Source organism: Anopheles coluzzii, chromosome 2 (genome assembly GCF_943734685.1).
Source record: "Anopheles coluzzii chromosome 2, AcolN3, whole genome shotgun sequence".
NCBI lineage: Eukaryota > Metazoa > Arthropoda > Insecta > Diptera > Culicidae > Anopheles > Anopheles coluzzii.
Genome location: NC_064670.1, coordinates 4,746,446 through 4,771,455, shown reverse-complemented (window position 1 = coordinate 4,771,455; position 25,010 = coordinate 4,746,446). Strand labels below are relative to the sequence as shown.

The 25,010-nt window shown below is 47.4% G+C and overlaps 2 protein-coding genes across 17 annotated transcripts in view; one reads left to right on the top strand and one right to left on the bottom strand.

Annotated features, from left to right (window-relative positions):
- The window catches only part of LOC120961090 (glutamate-gated chloride channel), a 91,069-nt gene extending 83,502 nt beyond the window's left edge, over positions 1-7,567 (top strand). For 6 of the 15 annotated variants that reach the window (XM_040384736.2, XM_040384734.2, XM_040384735.2 and 3 more), the window contains 4 exons: positions 207-328; positions 897-1,021; positions 1,931-1,963; positions 3,479-7,567. In XM_040384736.2, coding sequence (XP_040240670.1) covers positions 207-328; positions 897-1,021; positions 1,931-1,963; positions 3,479-3,599 — 401 coding nt within the window. In that variant the 3' untranslated portion in view covers positions 3,600-7,567. The remainder of the gene's footprint in view (positions 1-206; positions 329-896; positions 1,022-1,930; positions 1,964-3,478) is intronic. The other 9 variants (XM_040384740.2, XM_040384741.2, XM_040384742.2 and 6 more) reach the window with 3 other exon arrangements.
- A 610-nt stretch (positions 7,568-8,177) lies between these two features.
- Positions 8,178-24,866, bottom strand: LOC120961089 (uncharacterized). 2 transcript variants are annotated; one of them, XM_040384730.2, is made up of 6 exons: positions 24,142-24,866; positions 22,887-23,164; positions 11,838-11,945; positions 10,919-11,752; positions 10,008-10,850; positions 8,178-9,929 (listed from the first exon to the last, which is right to left on the bottom strand). In XM_040384730.2, the coding sequence occupies exons 2-6, from the start codon at positions 22,927-22,929 to the stop codon at positions 9,589-9,591; spliced, it is 2,169 nt and encodes a 722-aa protein (XP_040240664.2). In that variant the 5' UTR covers positions 22,930-23,164; positions 24,142-24,866; the 3' UTR covers positions 8,178-9,588. The 2 variants fall into 2 exon arrangements, with proteins under 2 accessions (XP_040240664.2, XP_040240666.2); XM_040384732.2 differs by having other exon boundaries at positions 24,182-24,866.
- Positions 24,867-25,010: the final 144 nt, after the last annotated feature.

Here is a 25,010-nt window from a genome sequence, read left to right as displayed (position 1 = left end):
CACCGCAATTTCATTCCTTCTGCACGGTCACGATCATGATTTTTACTCTCACACACACACACCTACCTAACGCCATCCTCAATCATTCTCCCATCATCATCATCATCATCATCGCCATCGAACGCCTCATCCTTCATTTTTTCCTCCCATTTTGGAACACATAAATTCTTTTGCGCTTCTATATCAATCCATTCATGCTCACCAAGCGGATAGGGCAGCAGACATGCACCGAGAGAATATGAAGAAAAAGCGCCGCGAAATGGAGCAGGCCAGCCTGGACGCGGCCTCGGATCTGCTGGACACCGACAGCAACGCCACCTTTGCGATGGTTCGTATCCGTGCGGGCGGGTTTTGCGGGGGATATGCGCCATGCGCCTTTGTTTCTTGGGACCCTAACCCTCACGCGACCCGGGACGTCTTGCGGGAACGGCGCAGCCACTAATCAGAAAGCAAATCTAGCCGACTTTCAACCAATGATATAACATCGTACAGATTTTATTAGTGTTTGAGCGTTTTACTATTAGATTTTGCAGTCGATCGATACGGCACACGGTAGTTTATTGTTTGCTTTTGTGTGTGTTTTAGAAACAGAGTACCACGCGCAGACCGATGCGATATGCTCAAGCTTCCCAGGGTGCCGTCCGGCGGAAAGTTGAAGCCCTGTCAATTGCAATTACCATTACCTCCGAACTTGTAACGTTGTAGCAAGCTAAACTTCCTTCATCTTCTTGAAGCCTTTTCGGGATAAGCAGAAATTAAGGAACAACTTCATCTGAAGCAGCAACAGTCTGCTAATAATAACATTCTCCAGAGCCCCGCTCTAGCTGCCTTCTGTCTGTCAGTGCGAGTAATAATTGCCTTTGCGTTACCACTCCCCATTCCCCCCTGTTTTCCAGAAACCGCTGGTACGCCACCCGGGTGATCCGCTGGCACTGGAGAAACTGCGCCAGTGCGAGGTGCACATGCAGGCCCCCAAGCGGCCAAACTGCTGCCGTAGCTGGCTGTCAAAGTTCCCGACCAGGTAAGCTAAGTCGTGCTATGTCGTCGTGCTGTACCGTACGCGTGTCGTGCCGTGCCGTGCCGTGTCACGTATCTCTTCTCCAAAGCCCCTCGTTGCTCTGTCACTTTCTCGGAAGCTTTCAATATGGCGCTCGTCACTGGCAACAGCAAACCGAAACAGCAACCGAAAAAAGCGGTATCGGTGCATCGTGTATTCCAAAGTGAACTTTGCCAAACGCATTTCCGTTTTTTCCGTTCCCATCTTTCCGTTTCCGTTTACGGTCGCCTGTGTTCTTTTAGTGCCCTTGGTGTGGTTGTGTTCCTTTTATTTCTGTTTCCGCGTCTTCTTTCTCTTCCGTCCGTTGTGTTTGTAAGTCGATTGGGTTGGTTTTTGGTGCAAACATTTTTCATTTTCCACAGCAAACACACTCTTGCACAAACAGCTACTACTACTACTACTACTACCACTACACTCACCCGTATACTGCTACCGATAGAGTATATGTTCACAACGAAATCTACACACCTGACACGTGAAAGGGCTTATACTATTAGGCTTCACACTAAGTCTCTATCTGTCTCTCTCTCTCTCTCCCTCTCTCTCGCTCGCTACCAACCTTTTTTTTCTAATTCTGTCCGTGTCTCTCTTTCTGAGTCTCTTTCTTACCATCTCTGAAACGCTGTTGAGCTTCCCAAGCGCGAACAACAAGCCCATACCGCGTTCCCTTTTGTCAATATGCAGCGTTACACATAGCGTTTACTATAACCACCGCTGGCAGAGTTTTAAGTGCGCCACATAGCCCACCGAGACAGCGTGTTCAATATGTAATATGCCATCTATTTATTCTTCCATGTAACGGAAATTTTGGAATATTTGTTCAAACAAACTCCGAAACCGATTCACTTCATCCCGAACACCCGACTACTAAAGCCCCTTCAAAAAGGTGCCGTGTCTGGGACGAGGGTAACTACCTTTACTACTACTACTACCACTTTACTAATTTCGCCTGCCTATCGCCTAACAATAAGCATCATTATTAATAACGCTCGTACTATAGAAGTATACGTTTCTTTTTCTTCTTTCGTTTGGTTCTGTTGTTTTTGTTACTCTCTTTCTCTCTCACTCACTCACTATCTCTCTCTCTATTTTTCTCTTTATCTCTTCACTACCAAGTGTTATACCGTTTGCTATAGTTATTATTATCATGTTTCATCTATCCCAGGCCGTCAAAACTGTTCGTGTTTGGCTTCCCTTTCATGCTTATCAATAAACAGGATGCATTGTTTTCGCTTATACGAGCAACTAGCCCATCTTTGCTGGCATATTCACTGTAAAAAAATCATTCTGTTTGGTTGATAGATATATTTTCTATCTCATATTCGCCTGAATATATGCAAGGAAAACTGCTATAACGCCTAAATGTATGCAATTCATATTGGCAATTTGCCCTTTAAACATTTTTACACTAGTTTCAAAAGAACTGGCTGTTGAGTCGTTATCCTTCAATTTATAACCATTTCATAGTGTGATAGTAAGCATCATCACTTACATTGTGACTTGCAGTACCCGTTCTAAAAGGATTTCTTTCCAGCGTTTTAGTTTAATATCGAGTAAAACACATTAAGTTAAGTTTCCTATTGAACGGCTCCGGCATGTTCATTTACATCCATCATTGTACATTTTTGGTTTTAAATTAGACAAATGCTGCTGTACTAAAAAGCAAAAAAAACCTGCAACCAACATACCCATCACTCATACCCCACTCAATGGCATTGTTGTAAATACTCATTCCATATTTCATCTTATCCTTGGCGATAGCGAAGCAAAAGTAGTAAGTTTCCCGGTCGTTTCGTCCCACGTTCCATTCCATGCTAACCATTATTCGCAAAAAAAACTTCATACCAAATGCAGTGTGAAGCGAGTGGTTTCACTAAAACACACAAGCTCATGCATAAACACACATGCTCTACACCGATACTAACAATCAGAGAACGCTACACACCTTTTTTCATTTCTTAGTACGATGCTTATGTTACTCTTCTATTTCGTTACTTTTCTTTCCAAATACTAAAACCTCCAATCATTTTACCGCATTTCGAAAGAAGCATATATCATTCATCAAGACAGACTGAACCGTAAATGCGCTAATCCGTACTTCTTTTCCACTCCCGGCTCCCCATTGATCTATTACTCGCAGTTTTCAGTTTTGGAATGCGTCGAATGAAACTACTTCATCACATCCATCCACAACTTAGCTCAAACATATTTATATATATCTCACATGTACTCACATGTACTCTAGAATAACTTACCTTGTCTTGTCTGCATATGTTTTCCGTGTTGGTGCGTGATAAGCAATCTAGTCCACTTAGTTGATCGATCGTTGATCGCCATGTAGTTCGCGATACCGAGCGCGAAAACCTCCACAACTATGCCATGGTCAGCCCGCTAATCGAACCCACGTTTTCTCTGCACCAGGCAATGCTCACGGTCGAAGCGCATCGACGTTATCTCCCGAATAACGTTCCCGCTGGTGTTTGCCCTGTTCAACCTGGTCTACTGGAGCACCTATCTCTTCCGCGAAGAGGAGGAGGACTAAGCGAGCGAACGGACCGTTCCCCGTCACGATGTTAGCAATATAGTACGGCCGCGTCACAGCAGCCAACCCATCCAACAAAGCACGCTCGCCCACTACCAGCCGTAGTGCGTGAAGCTGATGAACGACAGCTGGAAGACGCAGCGAGCCACGGCTGCACGCCCGCCTATATTGCGCACGCACAGTACGCACCTTCAGTTCGCTTTCCTTCTGCGTCGACGACTGATAGCTCAACGCCAAGCGGGAGAATAACACGCGTCACCAGGGCAACACACGCAACAGCAGTGCGTCTCAGCATCGATAGCAACAAAAGTCATAGCATACTACGCGTACTAAGAGTACAAGGAATACCCCCAGGCACGCTCAATTGTTAGCAACAGTTTAACCAGAAGCGCAACAAGTTCAGCACAACAAAAACAGCAAACAAAACAATAGCAGTAAACAACTCATGCATGTTGATATGTAGCACACAAAATAGTTCAGTTATAGCGCACCGACAGCATCGTGTAAGCGGAGGAAACAGATGAAATAGCACCATTACTGGCATAGATAGCCTCAGATCACAGACAGCTCACCAAATGAAACAGTCTACAAACCCTCTACATACTAGCTTGTAACATCGATCGAACCCAGATAGAGAGCAATAACAGCACAGACAGATAAGCATAGCCCAAACAAATGAATTTTGTCATCCAGATTGCATGCTTTCAGGAGACCTTTCCTGGATCTTCCTATTAAGAGGGTATTCGTTTTCGTTTTCCCTACCGCCACGAGATTTGTTTCATCCCTATTGACACCCCCAAACTACGACTTTCGACCACACAAATACACAACTGCAACCACTACAAACAAACATACAAACCACGCTGCCATATGCTCGGTTTCTTCGGTAGTTTGGACGGATAGTGCCTTTAGCTTCGATTAGTTCACCTTTTCAAACACACACAAGTGCACAGTAAACCTCAAATTTGATTTAAGCTTGTACCTTTGCTGACGAAGGAAGCTGTCTCACACACAGGGGTCGCCTCTCCCGAATGGGTCCCTGGTCCCATTAAGCTAGTGCCATAGTTGTTAAAACATTTGCGGTTGTGAATGCGGACCGGGACACTCAAGCATACGCCTCGTACATCCGCCTGCAGGAAGTGAATGTTCTTCCTACGTTCTGTTTCAAACATGGTCCCTTGGTTTTTGAAAGCTGCAACACACTCGCACATCACATAAATCCCTTTTTGGACGGAACGATTAATGTTTGATCGTTTCTAAAATGAACTGAAATGCTCAACTGCAACAATCAGCTGGACGAATGATATGCTTGTCCTTCCAATCACATTGCTTCTGTTGCATTGTACTAATAAGTTCAACATGCACTCATCAAAGCTACACATACACTCACCAAGCTAACTACAAACCATTCAATGTCATAGGCTGTATACGCAGCCTGCTTGAGATGCCATTCCCGACTAAAACAGCGTATGTGTGTGTGCGGCAGAGCGTGACGAGAGACGTACTGTGCGGTAGTTTTTGTACTAAAAAAAAGGGAAGTAAGAAAATCTATTACCAAAAAAAAAACAAACAACTCTATGTGCGAAACACAATGTTCTTTCATAAGCTATATCCAAAAACCAATTCAAAAAAACACGTGTACACACTAAGGGTACACGCACACACACAAACACACGGTAATCATAAGGCAGGAATTGGGGAAGAATTAATGCAACACGAAAGGCCACACAACTAACACATTGCAAACAATCGTATAAGCTATTCCCGTGCAGGAAGATAAATAGTTCACCAGTTTTTCTTAAACGTATAAACGCACTAGGCATTTAAAACAAAACAAACAGAGAAAGAACGAATAAGTGCTAACGATGTTCGACGGAAGGAAGGGGAGGAGGATAAAAAAAACTGTAGACGAGTAGGACGAGGGGCGGCTCTTTAGCGTAGTGGGAAAGATACAAACTCTTTAAAAAAAATTACAGGGTCATAGCTATTGTTGTCACGAATGCACAACGCAAAGAGAGAAAACTTAAGTGAAAAACCAAACAAAAAAACACACACACACACAAACACGAGATTCTATCAACACAGCTAAGAGAATATAAATGATTGCAAAAGATCGTGTAACATATAAGAAACCAAATGAATTACAAATTCTATCAATAAGAACACAAAACACACACACACACACAATGAAATACACTAGACAAGCAGAACAGACAAACAAACAAACAAGCAAACACAGTGCGCATAAACTTTAGTACGATAAGCAAAAGACATGTCAAACAAATCGAACGAAGATTATTTTAGATGTTATAAATGGTAGTGCTACTTTACTGTGCTATGTGAGAATGCGTGTTAGAACAAAAGGGGCAGAATTCGGGGACGTGCAGAGAGAAGAGTAACGCGAACGAGAGCGTAGTAGAAACATAAGAAGAAAAGAAAACGAACGCGAAAACAAAAGCGAATGAAGAAAGAATCGTATCGAAGACAAAAGGAACAGAAAACGGAAACAGCAGCTAGCGAACAAAAAAAGGGTGTTAAAAACATTAACGAATCAAAGGGAGAAACAAAACTGAAGCAAACAACAACAAACAAACAAAAAAAAACAACTGTTCTCTGTAGTGTAATGTGTTTTGTTTTTGGGTTTTTTTTTCTAAGTAAGTACGCGGGGATCGGGAGGAGAAAATTAAACACTTTACGATAAAATAACGCTAGCCGAACCATCCAGCCGTTTCGATGAGCTGCGTTATGTGGTTTGCACGTGTTTTTATATGAAATTTTAACGTATTTTCTAGATCAGAAAAGCTCTAGTGATCAGAAACCTGGGAGAAGAAACCAGCGTTAGCAGTGTGGCCCAGAGGGGAAGGGGGAGATGAAGGGGAGGCCGAGTAGTGCGAGCTAAAGGGAGAACAACAAAACCTGCAACAAACAACAATACCGAGTGTGAAAAAAAAACAAAAAAAAAAAACAACTATACTTAAACCTACTTCACGCGCCACTGACTTTCTTTTTAACGACTTTTTCAACCAAAATCCACCTATTTGGGTTCACACACGAGTGAAGAGTGAAACTGCAAAACTGCAACGTACCGTAGGAGGAGAAGGAGCTTCGGTACACCGCTCCCCCCGGGGACACCGAAAACACGGTTTTTTGTTTTCGGCCCTACAAACGGGGCAAACATCTTCTACCGCGATTTAGGCGATGCTTAAGGGATAAGGCAACACACACACACACACACATGTATGTAGTATAAGTTTAATCCATACACTCACATAAAACACACAAATTTATCATAAAATGATGCGAAATTCGGCCAGCGATGGGAAGCGAACCGAATCCGCCCATTCTTTCAAAACCGACAGACACAGTTCGAACTTCCGGGTTGTGGAGATATTCGCTAGGTGCCGAGCTGCCGAGGGGCGACCGTTGTAGGGTTTCGCTCTTCGCGCGCACCGGACTGAAATATTTCCATTTCATAATGAAAGATTTCATGCATGCTGCACGTGCGCGCGCGTCCGTTGCAGCCGTTTTTTTTGCTTCTTGCTTCTGGTGGTTGTGGTCTTGTTTCCTCCCCTATCTCACACAAATAGACAAACTTTTCTCGTTTGCCGGCGGATCATCATCGGAGCATTTTGTAGAAGCCGGCTGGCAGTGTTGTTCGCTGCTTGTGCGAGCTCGCCTGCATGACTCATATGATGGGTATGATTTCGTATATTAACTGTTACGAAGCCAATAATTGTTAGCTACCTAAACACTCTTCACGCAACCCAGTGGCATCGGCCCACAGAATAGGCGAAAAAAGTCTAGGAAACGGAAGCAACAGCAACAGAAAAATAAAACAAACACACTCAACACTGATTTATCGCTAATCGAGTTATTAACACAATCAAAGAGCAAATCTTATCTACGTAAATATGGCAAAAAGGTGTCAAAACAATCTGTCTATAAGCATACAACTGTAGATTTTTTTCCTACGTGACCGGTGGTTGATGTTGAACATGGAGGTTAAAAAATGAAGAAGAAGAAGAAGAAGAAGAAAAAACCTTGTAACTATGGTGCTGTGCATTAAACAAAAAAAGAAAAAAAAGAAAACATGAAATGAAGATACACATAATAGCTCCAGATTTTAACGAACAATGTTATGTCGTACCCGGGGAGATCGTACCCACACACACACACAAAGGAGAACAACAAACACATACACACACACACACATACACGGCCTAGCTTGACGCTGGTTTGCAACGAGTACGAGAGCGGCGAAGGCTAGCTTCATAATGCAAAGCTAATTATGATAAGGCGAGCGAGCTCCAAACCAAAATTGGCATCTTCCACAGTGTTTGCCACTTTACACACACACACACAATCAAGACACAAAACACTTACCTTCGCGGCACTGCAACCACTGCTTCCCGCGAAGGTGCACTACTGAAATACCATCAAGCAAAATGTTGTCCATTAAAAATGAAAGCCTAGCAAAGCGAACTAATCACACACACAAACACACACATACACACAGAAAAATCCCCTGCACCCTGCATGTAACATTTGATCGTTGTGCGGGTTGGCAGTAAATACGGAGGGGAGGGAGGGGGGGGGGGGGAGATGATACATATATCAGCACCAGGGAAAGGGAAATGTCGGAAGGGACGTCGTATCCGTACTGTAGCTACCGTAATGATGTACTTGTGTAAAATACTAGTGTCGAATCTTTAAACGTTTCATGTTACAAAACAAAAAGGAAGAAAGCCCCAACTCAAACAATTTCCCGCCCCGCCCCAATGCACCCCCTACTACCACCCTCGTGGCTACTAGGGGGGGAAAGATCGTCGAATGTCTATATTGATCAGTAGAGCAGTGTGTTTCGGTGGTTACTATGACAACGTGCCATGAGACGAAGGGAAGGGAAGGGTATTCTTTGTAGATCCCAGCGCTCGGTAGTAGATGGGTGGCGGTACAAAAACCTGCATCAGAAATGGGTGGACAATTCGGAATGGAAGGGGGTTAAAAAGGGTACGTTGTTGTACAGCGGGTGAGGAGGGGGGGGGGGGGAGAGAGGGAGAGGGTGTGAGATGGAATGTAAACAAAAGTGCATTTCACTTTAAGAAATAGCATGTAAAAAAACATACAAAATGAAACAACCGTTGAGTATATGTTGCAAAATGCGCGCGTGTTTTCTCATTTAATTTCACTGAAATATTTCACCGTTTTGGGCTGGGAAAGCTATGTGTTGTTTTTCCACATTTTCGTCAATTTCGTCCGTGACGTGCGTGTCTCGCCTCGCCTGTGTTGCGCGAGCTCTTGTTGTTTCCATTAATGCATATTGAAAAGGGTTGAAGCGCTCTTCGCTCCCACCAGTTGTTCCACCTTTCCAGCCCAGCTCGTCGCACCGTTGCTCGACGCTAAAGAGCCGTTTGCCGTTTGTTATACTTATTCTACCTTATGTAATTGATTATGAAGCTGAACTTTCCGCCTCGTTCACGCTCACTACTGCTATTACTGCCCTCCGTTGCCCTATCCTTCTCGCCGTTATCAATTAGACGCAGGAAGGCTCAGAAAACAGGAATGCTCAGAAACACACCACTCTCTCACACTCTCTCGCTCTCTCGCTCTGTCTGTCTCTCAACTTACTAAGCGATGCGTAGGTCTCGTATAAGTTAGTTTATAAATTAGGATAAACAAACATAAAAGAATAAAGCTGGGCTAACAACTAATTGATTACCGAGCGGAGCGCAAAACGCAAAAGAAAACCTGGAGAATGGGGGGAGGGGGAGGGGGAGGGAAGAGGCTAGCCGAAACGTAAGAACTTTGCGAGGAAGTTGGGGAAAGAAGGGATGGATTACACAGAAATAAATTATATACAAAAAACCGAAAACAACCAACAACTGCCAAACTCTACGCTTACTGGACTGTTCTGGTGCTCCGGACACCATCATCCGAAAGGGACCTATCATCCCCCACCCCGCACTCTCCTGTGCACACACTATGGCCTTTACTTTTTCGTGTTCTCCCTTATCCACTCCATGTACTCGCTGATGCGCGTGTACACGCCCGGGTAGCCCGGTTCGCCGCACTTGTTGCCGAACGAGACGACACCGACCTGCGTCCAGCGCGCCTCGACCAGCATCATCAGCGGACCGCCCGAATCGCCCTGGCACGCGTCCACGCCGCCCTCCGAGAAGCCGGCGCACACGAAGTTGTCCGTGATGGGCTGGAAGTACGCCCGGTTGCAGTCCTCGTTGCGCCAGACGGGCAGGGTCGCTTGCTGCTGCTTCGTCGACTCCTTGCCGCCGTAATAAGTCGTACCCCAGCCGACTACCGTTGCTCGACGTCCTGCAAAAAAAAAACGCCAAAAACGGAACGATTAATATCCTCCACGGGTTTTGAAAGGGACTCCCGCCGCTCTCGTACCTGCTAGCCGCTCCTTGGACGGTAGATTCGGCCCCGGTAGACACACCGGTATGACGTACTTTGACTTACGAACCGGTTTGTCCAGCACGAGCAGCGCAATGTCGTTGTAGAAACCGACGCGCGAAAACCGCGGATGGGCCCGCACCTCCGTCACCTTGTACGTCACCGGTGCCGACGGCTCCCCGTCCGTGGACAGGTCGATATCGCCCAGCCGGACGGTGAACTGGCGGGCGGCAAACGGTCGCTGGCGCGAATCGCGCGTACAATGGGCCGCAGTAAGGATGTACTTCGTGCCGATCAGCGATCCACCGCACCAGAACTCGGTCCGCTTCGTGCCGTGCAGGAAGATGGCCGCCATCCAGGGCCACTGGCCGGTCGGAGCCTCGATGCCACCGACGATCCGGCCGGACGAGTACTCCTGCTGACCGCAGTCGTCCGGATCGACGATGTTGTCGATCGGTTTCAGCGTGGCGGACAATAACGCGCTGCCCTCCTCGCCGGGAGAGACGGTGTACACCGGTACCAGCGGCCGTTTGGTGGTGGGCGTCGTCGTCGTCGTTGTTGTGGTCGTGGCCGGTGGTTTAGCGACCGGGCTGAGCACTAAGCTGCCACCGGATTGCTGGGGCCGAGAGGGTGGCCGTGGTGTCGTCAGCACAGTGCTGGTCGTCGTGATCGGACAGCAAACGCCCGGCACAAACAGACTCTTGAAGCAGAGTGACTCGCGCAGATGGCTCAGATCGAGCAGCAACCCCGGACAGGTGCTCAGATCTTCACACCTTCCCGGGCGACCGTCCGGTGTGCGGCACCGGTTTTCAATGTCCTTTGTCGATTCAACGATCTTGTCTGAAAATTGGGGGAAAGAACACCATTTCAGAAGAATTGTAAGAGTTACCACCATTGGCTCTACTTACTGCTTGGGGCCGGGTCCGGTCTGCGCGTCGTGGTGCTAGTCGTCGTCGTGCGAACCTCCTGATGGGCCGGATCCTTGCGCTTGACCTTGTTCTTCTTCTTCTTCTTCTTTTTCTTCTTTTGCTCCGACACTGCTCCACTGGCCGGAACCTTAGTGATCTTAGTCTCCGTCACGCCACCTCCGAGCGTCACCTCGTTGTCTTCCTTCCGCTGTGCCACGGCGAGCGATTCCACCGTAGACGTTGCAAGGGCAGGTTCCGGCGTACTGGACGACACGATCACCAGCGATGCGGAAGTGACCGCACTGACCGTTTCCTGCTCTCCGCCACCCGTGCCCACACGCTTGATCAGTGGTTCGAACGATTTGGTGATGTTTTGCCCGAGAACCGTCTTCGTAAGGGTGAGCAGTGCTTCCGGGACCGTTTCCTTCGTGCCCGGATCCACCTGCGTGATGGCACTCGCTTCCTGTCCCTTGGTAATGTTCACAATGTACCGCCCGACCGTATTGAGCGCACCGAGCGTCTCGGAAATCTTGTTAAACGCCGCATCGGACAGCAATCTCGCTCGGGTGGTGCTCGTTTCCACCGGAAGTTCTGGTCTTACTGGAGCAGAGGGCACCAGCTGCTCCTCTTCTTCATCCTCCTCCTCCTCCTCCTCCTCCTCGTCATCATCATCATCGTCATCATCATCGTCATCCAGTCCAAAGTCAAAGTAATCATCGTCATCGTCGTCATCGTCATCATCGTCCTCCTCTTCAGCGGGACGCTGCTTGCCCACCGGCCGTAGCTTCGTCACCTTCGCTCCGGCAACAGGAACCACCGGCAATCGTGACCCAGCTTGGCACGTGGCACAAAGGAAAGGAAGGAAAGAAAACTCATAAGCCTCTAGTTTGGGTGTGCACACGCCATAACGACCGCTTACCTCGAATGCCGGAATCGATCAGGGCCGGTGATCCCCGGCCCCTTGCGCCGTGCGAAGAGTCGCCCCGCACCAGGACGTGGGACAGGAGCAATGCTGTCACCAGCAACACTGTAACGAAGAAAAGAAGTAGAATTCATCATTATTAACTCGTGTGAGGGTAGCATAAAAACATTACAAAGAAAGAAAACAACAAACACAACAATCCCTTTCCACCCCAACCCCGTACATACAAACGGCATTAAGTAATCGAGGGGAGGGGTGGGGGGACCCACCGGCTAACCGGTTTCGCGAATTTAGGCCACTTTCTTCTCCACTGCAAACTCAACACACATCCACACATCCATCTTTCCGAACACGCGAATGCGGAACGCGTTTCATGGCGCACGTCTGTGTGTGTGTTTTTTTTTTAATGTCTGCAGGGCATCCGGAACTGGGCAACGGTGACGCGGGTTGGCGTTGATGGTTCGCTGCACGGGTTTGTTTGCCTGCTGCGGGGAGGACAAACGTGTATGTTGCGTTGCGCAATGTGAACCATATTGGACGGGCCTCAGTGCCAGTGTTGTCACGTAATGCAAGCGTAAACACGCACACGTCAAGGCAAATGTCAGCCGAAGGGATTCTTCAAACCTATATTGCGTCCCAGGCGTCAAAGTAACCCGGGCAATTCGTGCAATTGATATTCATGGCTACCGCGATGGGAGGTTTTCCTATCAAATCCGCACTAAGCGGATTATCTGCCGATACGTGACCTGAGGCATTCATTGACGGAAGACCGGCATTAGTCTTTATTGTTTGTTTTTCAATGCGGGATATTGGAGGTCGTTAGGGACGACACGTTTAAATCCTATAAGACTACACATATGCATTACTTTAACTACCCAAAACAAGCTCCCCAACAGGCTCTCTACGCTCTTGAAGTGAAGTCCGAAAACAAAAGACCTCCCCTTTGCAACACCCGGAAACAGTAGCTCGAATAAGTTGCGAAAGTAATCATGTACAGGTTATGTTTCAACTTTCGTTTTCATCCCGCTCGTCAGTACCGTTTACTACACATTAGCCCCGACATATGTTACGGGGCGTACTGAATGCAACTCCATCCACCTCCTCCGAAAACTTCATGACCCTTCCACCCATAACTCCCAGGCTGAACGAAAAAGCGCACAAGGTGGGTAGCAGATAAAATGTTAAATTATTATTATACACCCTCCACCTTCCCAGCTGCTGCTGGCCACCATACCGTGGCCATGTTCTGCAAGACACGTGAGTGCAGAAAATAAGACACATTAAATGGTGCAGCACGTGGAAGGAGGGCGACCCTGACGGAGAAAGCAGGAAACACCGCAGCACCGAACGAACTGTACGGAATGCTCCTTTGCGCACGTGGGCCCACGTGTCTGTGTGTGTGTGCGGAAGCGTTGGACATGCTTTAAATTGTACAGCAACAGACCCAGCAGCAGCTACATAACACCATAACAGCCGGGGTGTAAAGATGGAATTTGTTTATAGAAATTCAACATCCGAATTTTTGAAGCGAGCCCTTCCAACTGCCAACATCCCTTCAATGCGCAAAACTACAAAATGGATACAAAATTATGCTTCTCTCCGTTGTCGGCTGCACGTGGGTGCGGGAGCAGCACTGCGGTACTGGTACTGAAGCTTCTTACTTCATCCCACTTCACCCCCGTTCTTTGCAAACTTTGAATCATTACCGATTACGCTTAATACACCGCCAAAACCACGCGGAGAGGGTAAAGACAAACAAACCGCGCCGACACAAACGACAACCACAAATGACGCGCTCGCGTTGCTACGGGTTGCGGAACGCCGCACGGCCGCCTAAGATCTAAGTAGTGCAGTGAAAGTGAATTATGAATCATTTCGCTTGCAATGGTGGTGGTGATGGTGGTTCCGTGGTTACGGTTTCGGATTTTTCATTAAACCCAGATGCGGAGTTCCTTCGCTTCCGATCCACGATCATCCCCCGCTCAACTGTGTCGCTTTGTTTCGGGTGAGGTGCATTGGTTTTTGTACGTTGTTGGTGTGTTTTTCATTCCGTAATTTAAAATTACACATCTGTTAGACACACGCGCGTGTACAAAGCTAATGCCCATGCCTTTGCTTTATATTTTATGGCTTAAGTTCTTGTGAAAAATGGATACACTTAGAAGTGAAATTCCGTACGCTTCACTAACGATGCTTGGAGAATCAGCATTCTAGCTTGAATGCCGCCGGGCTCCAACCATTGGAAAGGTAAAATCCGACGAAACGAATCAACACATTCTTCACCCCGAGATGAAGATTCGACACCCTGGCAAGGAGGGAAAGTAAAATCAATTCTCTTTCCCATGCTTTTCTTCTACGGCAGCGGCAGAACCTGGCCTTTTACGTTTCCAGTACCATTCATCTTCCGTTAGGTCATCAGCCACAAAAACCGGTTCCATGGAGCCGGCATGGAATGACACCGCTGCGCACGCTACCATTAGATGTTCTCCCGCTCCAAGAACGTCCAGAATCGGAGCGTATCGCAGCAGAAGTTAGAAGTGAAAGTAACGGCATCTAAATGGTGGTTTTTTTTGGGGGGACTCAGTGATTGACCAGCAGGTGATAAACGTCAGCTGCTGCTGGTGGAGGTTTTTTACATTAAATAACAAAAATCGAGAGTGTTCGAGTTTGGATGAGTTTTTAATGGGCTTGAGAGAGATGTCCGGAACATCACAAGGGGGATCTTTTTCAAATTTATCATAACGTACATCCTCAACATCACCTGCATGTCAGAAATGAGAAATTACAAGGTTCTTGAGACATTCTCTAACAAGTTCTAACAATTCCTATTATCATAATTCCTCATACCAAATAACCTCAAACGCCTATTCCCATCTGACCATGATGATCTGATCTCATGTTAGCAAACATTCAACCCTCTTTACAGGTGTCATATCATTGCTGAACGAGGTCAACAATCGATCATTCAATCCAATCAACGCTCGGTGACTTGCGTCTTTCGCCAACAAGCTTTTGTCCTGTTTTGCAGCACGAAGCGTAAAGATTCCCGTATAAAAAATCGCTCATTTAGTAGGTTACGATGAGTGTCCAACATCTCTCAGCCAAATCTCCTGGAGTTTGGGCTCATCTTCATCCACCAATGGCAGCGAGCGGAACAATTTCACCTACAACTTGTGATTGCTTGTGGTTGCAGGCTCCAGTTCATTAAATCGCAACAGATGAACGAGAAAGCTTGCTCCAGACGAACCTTACGAAATCAAACCGAAACACACATTAACCAAAACCAGGTACCGTGCATTGTGCAGACACAGGCACGACCGAACCGCCGCTCGTGAGGAGCGGTGACACGCGACACAACGCACACGTTTCGCTTTCATTCAGCCATTGCGTGGTGTAACATTGGTGCACCAAGCTCAAGCTCAAAAAAGCTCTCAGCAATGGCACCATTTGGTGAGCCATCGTTTCCCGTGCCACCTTTCTTTCTTTCCCGTTCCTTTTGTGTGATCAATTTTGCAATTGTTTTATTGTTTCACCTTTCCCTGTTGTTTCTTCGCCTGTTGACCTTCTCTTTCTCTCCCTCCCCCCCCCCCCCGACCACGCGTCATTTGCAAATATTTGCATTTGCTTTTAAGCGATGCGGGCTTTTTCTTTTTCCTCCTTCTTTCCTTCGGTCACTCCCGCTCCTCCCCGGCACACAATCATGCCCATCGTCGTTTCGCCATGCAACATACCATGAAAGAAGGCACAAAACACACAAACAAATAAACATCGTACTCCGTTTATCATTTCTTCTTCACCTCACAATGGTCTCGCTTGTTTTGTTTCTTTGTTGCACCATCGCTTTCGTACATTTACAGTGTTCGCCAAATGCTTGCTCACATTTGGAGTGGTACAGTGTTTTGCCGTTGCCTTTTTGGATGTATTTGTGTGTGTTTTTTGGGGCCATTAGTCCACACCACACCGAGCCGAGTAATCAGTAATGAGCGTCACCTCCCCCCCCCCCATCCTTTCCTTACCCACTTCCCCGGGTATCTTACCCCTTTCTCCCCGTGCATAACAACCAACAACACGGCAGAAAACACATTCATTTCCCTTTTCAATTCGGCAGGACGGCAACGACTGCCGGGCCGCCTCCTCCTCCTCCTAATAATGATGGCCTCTCCGAACAATAAACCGAAGAGATTGCACAACCGCGCAGGAGCGGAGGAGATATCCTCCACCGACAACGGTTTGGGCCGCACGCTGATAATGATACGGTACGGAATTATGTAGCATGACTGCTGCACTTCGTTCGTTCCGGCATCATATCAACGGTGAAATGGGAAGCCCCTATCCCCCCCCCCCCCCCCCCCTTGAGGCTCGGAGGTAGTAACAACAACAACAACAACAGCAACAGCACCAAGCGAGAGCTCATCGTGCCGGAACAGTGGCCGATCGCGCGCGTAATCGAACCATCGTAGCAGGCTGGCGGGCAGGTTGATTGTACGCGCAGCTTTGGACAAACAGCCGGCATACTACGATGCAGAAATGCTCACATCCGAATTGCAATGGGTTGGTGCTATTATTACGTTACCTTTTTTTGGGGTGAGAGGATGGTTGAGCAACTAAATCTGATGTTGATTGTGGACCATTACATTGACACATTTACATTGCCCTTTGTGTGGCAATGCTTATCATTCAATTACACAGCGTGGAGCCGCCCCGCCGAAGGTCAGGTGAAAGTGTGCATCCAATTAGAAAAGGGACGGGGAGGGGGGTGGGGGTGGTGAGGGTTAAGGCACTAATTATGAAAGCAAGCTCCTATGTAATGCTAGAATAATGATGCCTTTTTCCAGCACTTTGTCCACGCTTCCGCATTGCACTTCCGTGGCACAGGGGCACAATCATAGCAGCACAAGGCCCCATCAAAGGGGGGACCTTTCCTTCATGTATGAGAAGCACCTCCTTCCCTTCGTCCTTTCCTTTTCGCTAAAATGTCTTTTTAATCGTCCCATCAATAAAAGCTCCAGCGGTAGATAGCAATAAGGAAACCAACACAAAAAAAAACACATTGAAAACACATCACTTCTGGCGTGTGGCCACCAAGCGAAAGGAAGTGTCGGGAAAGGTTGTTTGGTGAGCAGCAAAAAAAAACACACACACACACACACACGCACGCACGTGGATGTGGATGTGTTTGGCGCCAGCCCATCAACTCACCGATCACCGATTAGATGGCGCCACTTTGCTCTCCACCCCCTACTTCCCCTCCATTTCCTGCCTCAATGATGGCGGGGGAGGAGGGGGAAGGGGGAGGAGTTCGATCGTCAATTACTGTCACTTTTAGCCGGCTGTCAATTTTTATTACACCATTTCGTCCGCAATTATGCACCTTGCGCCTGGAACGATGATCGCGGAAGTGGAAGGAAGTGCAGCAGTAACTCCACAAAACACATACACACACACACACACACACACGTACACCTTCCTTGGGGGGCCGTACAAATGGCCATGAAAGCGCAGCAACCGCGTAATGGCGTTCGGCTGATGATCGCACCGAAGCCGAAGCACCGGAGGAGGTTATGATAGGCGAACGAAAGTGAAAAGACACCGAGCGCCGGAGCGCCGGGGCGCCGGCCAGCGAACCATTTGGCCGCTGTCTGTCTAGCTGTTTGCGATCTGTTTTTTTTTTTCTTTTTCTTTTTTCTTCTTGTTTCTTCTCCGATTCTCCGTCTATAGGGTTCGTTATTCAACCTTCCCCCAGGGATCGATCGATACAGCGAGAGAGAGAGAAGAGCAAAAAAAAGGGGTACAGCTTCTTAAACGATCGATCAACCGCGGGCCACACGTGCCCCCGTATTTGGAAGTGGAAAAAAAGGAGGTGAAGAAACGCACAACCGCCAAAGAAAGCTTCGGCAGAGCCAGGGGCCCGGTGGGATGGACAAACAGACGGCCCCCTATTTTGCCACCGGTTTCCCCGAGCACCAACGGACAAACGGGCAGACAGACACACATTTATCTAATCGATTAATCAGCGCGAAATCTTCCTTCCTCGCCGTTTTCAATGCCCGTGGGGTTTACCCGGTTTTTTCCCCCAATATTTTGCTTGTTTTTGTTTTGTGCTGCTGCTGTCTCTTTCACTTTAGAGGTGGAGAGAAACGAGCTTTTTAGTTTGAAAACCAGCTGCCGGAAGCGCCATGTACGGGGAGCCAAACCGGACCGCCGGAACCGGACCGGATACACACACACATGGGTGATAAAGGGGATGAACCGTGGTGTCCCAGGTTTGGTGAAAATGGTTGTGGCAGTTTCAACAAGCTTCAAACCCTGGATGCCGAATCAGTTAACGAAGCTGCGGCCGGTGGTGCCGGTGCGTTTCGGAAGATATTGAAAGCTAATTAAACGGAGCGGTTTTTGGAGTGGGGTAACCGACCCACCGGGATCGGGCAGGGTCTTTTCCCCATTGATGGTTCAGTTTTTGATGGGAAGGGAGGGGTTTTCCTGCCCATCTTTTACCCGATAACGAAGCAGGAGGAAAGGTTTCATTTACATTGGTAAGGTAAATTTGAATGATTTTACAATAAATTTCATCTTCTGGCTACTGAAAACTTCAACGGAAGAAGCTCCTAATGTGAATGAACTGAATAATCACTAGCTTTGTTTGAGGTAGGTATGGAATAGAAGAGGAATCCTTTTTCAGTTTTGATGGCAGTCCCTAACAAGTCTTTCTAGCTATATTTACAACATGTTAACAGTATGAAATTAAGGTCTATTTGATGATATCTTAGCAATTGGACAACCTTATTATGATGAATCATTTCGCCGCTTTTTCAAGAGTTCTCTTATACCATAACTAATGCCATCTTCAACATCTGTCCTAATGGCTAACGATCCTCGTACGATTAGCACGCCTAACAGCCCTCCAACAGACATGAGCCTCCGAGCGTTTGCGCTTCGAGCCAACCTTTTGCATCAAACGCGAGCGGCCGCGCGCACGCGCACGCCTTGTGAGCGCTTTGTATTCGCGGATGTAAGTGTTTTCACACCGTTTGTACGGTGTTTTTGTGCGGTTCCTTCGGGACCCTTGCGGAGAGCAAAACATTCTTCCTTTGGGGAGACGGGGAATAGGGACGTCCGGCATTATCCAGCCGGTTATGCGATCGTGAAGAATGGGGTCAACCGTGACGAACAGGAACGGCAAGCAGATGATGGAATGGATCCACTGGATGGCAATAAAAAAAAAGAGTCGCACACACACACACGCACAGTTGCTGCCATCAAACGAACAAGAAATAAAATGATACGTATGATGAACACACAGACACACACACACACACACACGGTCACGTCCATGGGTACTTCAACCTGTTGGGAACATGATGAATATTTCATGAGCGCACAAAACCGCCCTCGACCCAGCGGGAACCGCCAACTACGATGATGATGAGGCGACGACGACGACGACGACAGATGCTCGGAGGTTTCGGATTTTACACACAAACACTAGGCACACACACACACATACAGAGTTCCCTTCGCGGAAAGTTATCTCTTTCTTTCGCGTTTCCCCCCCATTCGCTGACGGCTTTCATTTTCCGGCGGTTAAAGTTTATCGCTTTATTAAACGGCGATAACGGTTTGGTGATTGACCGTGATAGATCAGATGCTGGTCAGAGTGGGTTTGCAACACACACACACACTTACATGGACATGGGGTGGCACGGGGTTTCACACGAAAGTATCCCACGAAGTGAACCAGCCTGCTCGGGATAATTGCACGGTGTTTTATGCAAATTGTTAGTTTGTTCAACAAATTAGGGTAACATTGTTGTAAATGGCTTCATTTTGTAAGAAAGCGACGACAGATTCCGTTGAAACACTTCCACTTATAACGCTATAAACACGCTGTGAGGCTCGTTACAGGGTTTTCTAAGGGGTTCTCCTAGTTGTCGGACAGTTCCTTGGCTCTTTCATATGTGAAGTGAACTTCATATGATAGAAACTGGACTCTTTTGGCACCCTTTTTGGACAGGCTCCTAGAAAATTCCTATTGGATTACTCCAACAACGGTGCTATAGAGTCCAATTCTTATTACAGTAAGTTCATTTCAAGGAGGAAAGAGTCAGTAAAGTGTCCCACAGCTATGAGAACTCCTGGCAAACCCCTGTATTGTATGCTCGATTCCCCCCCCCCCCCCCCCAGACTTCTTAATACCGATATTGTTGACAGTGGTTCGTGCACTAAACGAATGACAGCTCTCAAACTAGAGCAACATCGCCACAACAACAAAAAATCGATGGCGTCTTACGTCAAGGCCTACTCTATGGATTGTGAAACGTCTCGCCATTCGTGTTGATTGTTTAACTGCTTTCGCACCACAATTTATTACACTTTTCTATCCGCTCGTGCTCGGTTTTTGCTTTTCATTTTACAGCCGTCGTGTGGGGGCTGTTCCAGTTTGTAGCAAATTTATGACACTCGGTTCTGTGTCCACTTTGCTTATGCTGCTTTGCCAAATATTTCCCGTAAAAAAAAAACAACAACAATCTCATACCCAGATACTAATCAGGTTAACTACAACATACTTTTCTTCTCACGCTCACGAGGTCGTTTTATTTTTGGTTTATTGCTTTGCTGATATGATTTTGGAACTCCCTTTATCCACGCGTGTTTGGAACCCCCTTTTTGGAGCACGATCCATCCAAAACGGTTGTTGGCACCGGCACTCTAGAAATGATGACAGCGCCTGTGACCTGCATTCTCGAGCTCGAAGCTGAGATGAGCAGGAAAGTCATCCAAAACGGCGGGAACGTTCACAATCTTCGGGACAGAAGACTTCACTCGCCTTCCTGGCTGCAGCGGGCAACGGTTGGCAACGGGCCAGTGCTGTGTGACCCCAAGCGCACGGAAATGGGGTCACAAACCCGGGGCTGAAGGTTACACGCAGCGGGGATGTTTTTGCGCTCTTTAATGTACCAATATCAATTTGCTACAAGAGAGCGATTAATAACATTCTCCAAACCTGTCCAATGCTTTCATGCTTAATGTCTTTCCACAATCGATTTTAACGATGCAAATAACCTGCCCAAGGTCCTGCCAGCAGTAAAGACTGATCCTGTCCTCCATTCTCAGCTCCCGTCAATGATAATTAGCCACCAAACCAAGCACTCTGGCAACTCTGCACATATGAAAGAGTGTGTTTTTTGAATGCCTTCCAACGTCCGGTAGCCGTTTGCCCAATTATCATTTCTTAATCCGAAAAGAAAGCTCATAAATATTCAGCAAACCCCGAACAAGGTTTTTGCTTTTCGAGCAATGTTTTGAACTTCGAACGCAACCCAATGCAAGAGTGCCATTATAGTGGTTGGGTTTTTTGTGTGTTAAAGCGTTGCACCATCCAGCGTTCCATAATTAAAGCAAACGCAACGTTAAATGTCTCAGTATCCGTTTGCTGCACTTTTACACTCACCATCATCATCATCGTCACCAGTCACCAGTGATGCAATCCGGACGTACTTGTGCGACGTGTCCTCCTCCTTCGCAAGAGAAAGAAACACGCCACCCGGACCTTTGCGGCGAAACAGATCGACCGCGCGGGAAAGCCCACGAAGGTGAACGACAGCTTCCAGCAAGTATGACAGCAAAATGGTCCCACCTCGGTCTGGAGGCCAACGTTGCGATGACCCACTTCCAAGACCTCCCCTCCACCCCTGCAGCGGATGATTTCGACAGACTCGACAATGCGGGAACGTCCACTGTTGCGCAATGCGCCTGAGCTAAGGCTAATCAAACATGCAACACGCTTTACTTCCATTTCACCGGGCCCAAACCAAGCTGAGCGATGAGTCATATACACACACTCAGGGGCGATGTCCACGCCATGTGAAGGTGGCTGTTACAGACTTCTTCATTCGTTTGCCACGTGATTAATCGGAACTGAGGGGATACTGCATATATGTATGGCTTTTACAACCGAGCGGGAAAGTGTGACTTACGGGGGAAGACTGTGCTTAAAATCTGTGATTTTATTTCGGCTCATAAATGGTTTTTTGCTCTCAGAAGCAGAAGGCAATAAAAATTTAAAAAAAAAATATCTATGAATCATGCCGTTATGGGATAATTAAATCGCGCGCTCTGCGCAAAGCTGCGCAAACACAATGTGCAACCGTGTATCATTGTTACATTTTGATGCATATCTGGCGGAATGTTTTCTTTTCGTAAGCCCATTCCTAGCCCGACCACAGATCGCTGCCACGCGATTAATCCACCTCATAAAGTTGCACCACTTTCCCTGAAAACTGGCTTCATTTCCATGCACCAATCCGTTGCAAACAATGCAACAATTGCAATGGTGCATGTAATGTGAGGAGCGCTCGCCTCCCGCCATCATCACCCATGGCAACGCAGACGAGTAGAGTAGAGTGCAGTGAAAATGTGCTCGCGTACTTCTGCGCCTGCCTGTGTCAAAAGTGACGGCCCGAATGGGCGAAAGGCCAACTTTACTTCCGGTGCACTCACTTCCTTTGCATCGGATCTTCTTTCCCTCCCGCCTGGATATCAAATCCTCAAGAGCTCCCCTGATGTCCCACGATGATGGGTTTCAGCACGCAAAGGTCGTGATGATCGTGTACTGCGATATTTTCACCTCTCTCTCTCTCACACACACTCTCTCTCTGTGTGTTGCGTTACGATCGGGATCTTTTGGTTCGAAACTGCAGCGTGCGTCGGCGGCACGGAAGACACTTACGGACATATCCGGGATGAAACGTGTTCACTTCAGTGCTACCGGTTGGAGCTCAAATTCCGGTTTAGAATTAAGTTCGAAATAAGGCCAATAAGATCGACATTTTTTGTTTGTGTGTGTGTGTGGAAATTGTTCGTACAGTCATCATTCTCATCATTTTGCTTTTTAATGCGCACATAAAACTACCGTTACTTCCCAAATTTGGAGACCCCACATAAAGTCGGAAGATCATCTCAGCTGCTGCTGCTGCTCATGCTCATTTGCACCGGCGACCGGCGACACGGTTAATAAAATGGCCAGAAAATCTTGCCAGCTGCACTTACCCGCTGCGAGTGGCAGCACATTTTGCCGCACCGCCGATCCCATCGTTGCTCCAGAAGCGTCTCCGGAGATATTTGCGTCCGTAAATGCGGCTGGGACCCACTGTGTCTTCTTTGGAATCTTCTGGCTTCGGTTTTGCTTGGTTGCAACAGCTTTTTGCTGTTGTTTGTGTGCGTTTTTTGCTTTTTTTTTTCTCTCTCCACTGCAACTCACCGAAAGCGCATGCCGGAAATGTGCAAACGCCAAAAAACCGAAACTGCACCCCGTTGCTAAACACAACCTACACACGGATATGCACGTCAGATTATTATTTGTTTCACTGTTTGCTTGCTTGCTGGCTGCTTCACTTAACGGAACCGAAACGGTCCGAACACGCCGGTGTGTATGTCGTATGTCGGTTCGGGCGCCCTCTTACATAAGGCGCTTGCGTACTGCTTCTTCTTCTTCTTCTTCTTATTCGGTTTGGCCACGCCATACACGCCACATGCGACACATGCGAAACCCTGCACCTCCCCTCTGGTCGGATCGGACCCCACACACACGCCACGCCACGCGTCTGCCCGCGTTTTCCGTCACTTTACGCAATTGAAATTTATTGCACAAGCGCGCGCGCACACACCCGTCTGATGCAGAGAAAGAAAGGTAAAGACCCAAACAGAGGAGAAAAGATAGAAAGAAGGAAAAAAGGCTGGGGTTTAAATATGTATGCAATGGGATCTTCGGTGCTATTGCGTATTGCTCGAAGGACGGATGTTTCGGTTGTGACGCTTTTTTTGTTGCTTGGGGAGAAGGTTCGCTTTTACGTTTTAATGCTTTTTGTTGGGGTGTCAAAGCAGTTACACAAAAAAACCCCAACCGACACGAAATGTAATCTTTTGCAGTGCAAGCACACACACACACACGCACACGATCGTACAAATCACGCGCAAAGGGAAATGTAGCACTACAAGCAAATTAAATATATTTACATGTACACACTTCCGGTTTCGAATCCGGTCGGGGTGGTCGGGCCGGGATGTGGGAGATGACTTTCGTTTTCACCTTCATCCACGACACACGCGTGTCGCGAGTGTGTGCAATAGGGGAAGGCTTTACGCGGGGTTTGGGGTTGCAAAAGTTGCTCGCCCGTGCAGCACCGTTGCTGGCGTACAAACGAATGCGAAAATGCAATTTAAATCGATTCTAAATCTGGTGGCCAGCGTCTGTGCTGCTACTGACACTTGTTACGCCTGTCGATTCGAATAAATGCAAACTCACTTTCAACCAAACACAGCCACACACACAAACACACACAAACCTTCTAAGATGCCGGACACGTTGCCACGGGCGACGATGTATGATCAATCGCCGATCGCAGCTTCCAAACCCAAACAACACACAACAACGCACACGCGCTCGCGTTCAAAAGACGTCCGGTGCGCGGCACGTTTCGATCGGGTTTGCCGGGGCCGCGCGCAAGATCGTACGGACGATCGCTGCCGCTTCGGTGTGGCGTGCTTTTCTCCACACCATTTCTTCAGCGGCACAGCGGCCGGTTTGCTTTGCGTTCGCGCATCGGCGCTATGGAGAGGGAAAGCCCCCTTCATTGCGGTGCGGTGCGCTCTAGCGAGAAAAGGGGTTCGTCGCTTTCGATTGCCACAGTGCTGCAGGGTAAACACACACCTACAATCGGTTGCGGATGGTGCAGTGTGCTGTGTGGTGCTGTATTGGTCGGGCGTGAAGGTCGCAAGTTCGGAACTCGGCAAAATACGATGGGGAAACTGGAAGGCTGGGAGAGAAAGAGAAGGGAGAGTAGAAGGGAATAGGAAGAAAGGATAAAGGGAGAAAGAAAGAATATGAAGGAGATCGAAAGAGAGAGAGAGAGAGAGAGAGAGAGAGAGAGAGAGAGAGGAAAAAGAATACGAGTGAATAGATATCTATCGTGCACATATGAATAAATATTGTATTGTTTTTATTCCCATTTATTTTAGCAATTTATTCGCTATCGTATTCAAAAGATTTGTACGATACAGAAGCAAGAAAATGGCATTTTTAACTTGCTTTTTTGTTTGTAGCTTACTTGCAACGTGCAGTAGAAGTTCAATATTATCATTTTTTTGTTTGTTTTTTTAATTAAATAACTTATT

Excerpts from the sequence above, each read along its gene's own strand:
- LOC120961089 (XM_040384730.2), bottom strand. The coding sequence starts at position 22,929 with ATGGGATCGGCGGTGCGGCAAAATGTGCTGCCACTCGCAGCGG. Across the intron at positions 11,946-22,886 it reads TGTGCTGCCACTCGCAGCGG|TGTTGCTGGTGACAGCATTG; the intron begins GTAAGTGCAGCT and ends TCTTCGTTACAG. Across the intron at positions 11,753-11,837 it reads GATCGATTCCGGCATTCGAG|CTGGGTCACGATTGCCGGTG; the intron begins GTAAGCGGTCGT and ends CCACGTGCCAAG.